General features: G+C 44.7%; 1 protein-coding gene across 1 annotated transcript; it reads left to right on the top strand.

Annotated features, from left to right (window-relative positions):
- The first annotated feature begins 525 nt into the window (after window positions 1-525).
- On the top strand, window positions 526-1,285 carry LOC147616138 (uncharacterized). Its single transcript, XM_086778767.1, has 2 exons — window positions 526-1,087; window positions 1,171-1,285. Exons 1-2 carry the CDS (start codon window positions 649-651, stop codon window positions 1,209-1,211), a joined length of 480 nt encoding a protein of 159 aa, XP_086634893.1. The 5' UTR covers window positions 526-648; the 3' UTR covers window positions 1,212-1,285.
- Window positions 1,286-2,868: the final 1,583 nt, after the last annotated feature.

Consider the following 2,868-nt stretch of genomic DNA (forward strand, 5'->3'; position numbering starts at 1 on the left):
TATGCGAAGCCAAATAGAGCCCAAAAACACCTCGGACCCATTCCTTGGAGAATCCCATCCGGCACATAGTCTCCTCTAGAAAGCCCCAGTCTACCCTGTCATAGGCTTTCTCAAAATTCAGAAGGAACCTCAGCTGGGCTGCAGCAGGCGCCAAAAAGTGAAAATGTTGTCCAAAGTACTCGGCAGCTCCTAGGACGGTGATGGGCCTCCACTGCCCAATCTGCTTTTCTCGTTTTCTACCACTAAAGATCAAAAAAGACTGAGACTCTTCTCCGTTCGTTAATTGTGGGGGCTAGCCCAATGAAGTCAAAAGCAATGCCTCTTTTGAGTAGGCGCACTTTGGGTAATGGGAGCAGCTCAGTGCCGCGCGCATTAGCTTTAACTTAATCCGCAATGTTATCCTCAAAGCCGGTAGTGCGGACGAATCACAGCAAAACAACATACATTATCATGTTCAGGCAGCTAGTGGACAGGTTACGTGAGGGCCTGGAATTCTTGCTGCCGGGTTGCCCATAAATTCAACGCCCGGATGGGTACTAATTACTCATCGCAGCAGTATCGTACGCTCGTTGGCAAAAAACATGGGACGTGGTAGAAAGTTTTTTGCGCTAGCTCTGATGGCGTGCGCCATCATGTGGACGTGCATCAATGCCGCCCGGGAGGAGCCCGTCCAGGCCAAGCCTGAGGAGACGGAGGGCGGTTACGGCTATGGCGGCTATGGCGGCTACGGCGGCTATGGCCACGGGGGTGGGGGCGGCTATGGCCACGGGGGTGGCGGCTATGGCCATGGAGGTGGTGGCTGGCCTGCCGACCGGACACACGAAACGGAAGGCGGATACGGTTATGGGTACGGCGGCTATGGGCAGGGAGGCGGCGGCTATGAGTACGGACATGGGGGTGGCGGCGGCTATGGGCACGGAGGCGGCGGCTATGGGCATGGAGGTGGGGGATGGCCTGCCGACCGAACCCAAGGAACCGAAGGCTACCATGGAGGCGGGTATGGAGGAAGTGGTGGACACGGCCACGGACACGCCGACACCGCCTCCCAGGCCGAGGCCCTACACCCCTGAATTTGAACTTGAGCACGGTATGTCGCTCTCCATGAATAAAAGAATGCTTGCTCATGTTGTCCTTAATTTCATACTGAACTCGATGCATGGATTGCCACAGTTGGATGTTTTGGACACGCCCCAGAAGAAGACAGTGCATGAATAGATGACGACCACGACTCACTGGTTTTATGATGTACCTACTTATCCATGCAATAGAATAATGTCTTCTTCCACCGCTTGCTATACTCTTGTTTTAAAATTGTGGTTAGGTTTGTATTTGTGATTCAAAGTTTGCCCTACCCTACATGAAAGGGTCGCTACTGATGCAAAGGGTCGCTACTGATGAAATGTGCATGGAAAGCGCCACCACTAACGTCTCCAAAAGGACCACTAGTGGTGGTGACTCTTTGCTTAGGCCAATGCGGGGCAAACGAGTCAACCCACGCACACGAAGGTTATATTGCAAACCACCTCAAAAGTGAGTTTTAGCTCCTTGAAATAGGCAAAACATCCGAATAACCTTGAGTACAACCACATTGGAGGCCTATAACACCAATTGTGACAGGCATTCAATGTTGCCCCATCAAGTTGCCAGAGGCTTAAGCAATGTTTTCTGAAGTTTACATCTGGCCATAGTGGACATTTCAGCCTCACGTCCAAGAATCCAAAGTATTACGTCTAATAAGAATGGCAAGGAATCAACTGGGACAATAAAGGGTATAGATAAACTTAGGTATTTACCTTTAACACATTTTATATTGAGCTTTGACCTTCTCATGTATATTATGGTTTAAGACAACGTGTGAGGGTGTGACCATATGATTTAGGAGAACGACCTTGTGTGGAAGCTCAACCCTTTTTTAAACGAAGTACCTTTTAAACTATTATCATGAGAATTTAGGAAGGTCAAGCCTTAGAGAAATTGTTAAAAATTATCACTTACAAATATATATATATATATATTCCATGAGTGGGAAAGATAAGACTTCCAAAATGTGAGAAGTGCCACTTTTCCCCCTTGCTAAGAGCTTCCTTTTATATAACACAGGTAGTGATAATAACACCAAAATATTAAACACACGCTTGTTGTTGTGTATTAACAATCCTATAAGAAGTCGGTATTAGGGAATTCGAGAAAATCCCAATTCCCAAAATGGTAGTGTTTAGGGATTTTATGATCAATTTTTCTCAAAACATAGGTTTTATGGCACAAATAACTACATGTTTGGAAATGAAAGCATGCAGACGTGTTCATTTGTGATATAAAACCTAATCAAATTTCCCCAATATTACGTAAAAAAGCTACATGCGCACACATTACTGTACTCGATATTCGACTTGTCACCTTGAGATTTATAGTCCCAAAATGAGACCATTGGTATTAATCAAGGGACTTCAAAAAATAAAATGTTTTTTTACAGCTGTTTTTTAAATTAAGGGAGAATGGCAGTGGTGCCATTCTTCCTCAATTTTAGTAAAGGACTTAGAACATACAAAATGGTTGCTTGCAACTGTTCTTGAACCTATGTATAATTATTTCTAGAAATTGGTTTAGGTACACACACTATGAAATGCAATTTTTGGTAGCATGAGCAGCATCATCTCAAGAGTCTTTGTGGTGTTCATAAACACCATCAAAATATTAGATCTAAGAAGTTTTGTTCTACAATTGTCACATTCAAATAGTTTAATAAATGGTCATTGTGCTGTTATCCTCATTGGATGACCTCTAATCCAAAGTTGATGGAAGAATTGCACCACTACAATTCTCTCCCTCTTGTATAAAATGGAGGAAGAAAGAAAGTGGTGCCATCCT

The sequence above is a fragment of the Cibotium barometz genome, chromosome 39 (genome assembly GCF_041138505.1).
Source record: "Cibotium barometz isolate CiBa-2024 chromosome 39, ASM4113850v1, whole genome shotgun sequence".
Taxonomy (NCBI): domain Eukaryota; kingdom Viridiplantae; phylum Streptophyta; class Polypodiopsida; order Cyatheales; family Cibotiaceae; genus Cibotium; species Cibotium barometz.

Coding starts and splice junctions, on each gene's coding strand:
- LOC147616138 (XM_086778767.1), top strand. CDS start 649: ATGCCGCCCGGGAGGAGCCCGTCCAGGCCAAGCCTGAGGAGACGGAGG. Junction 1,088..1,170: donor TGAATTTGAACTTGAGCACG/GTATGTCGCTCT, acceptor GGATTGCCACAG/TTGGATGTTTTGGACACGCC.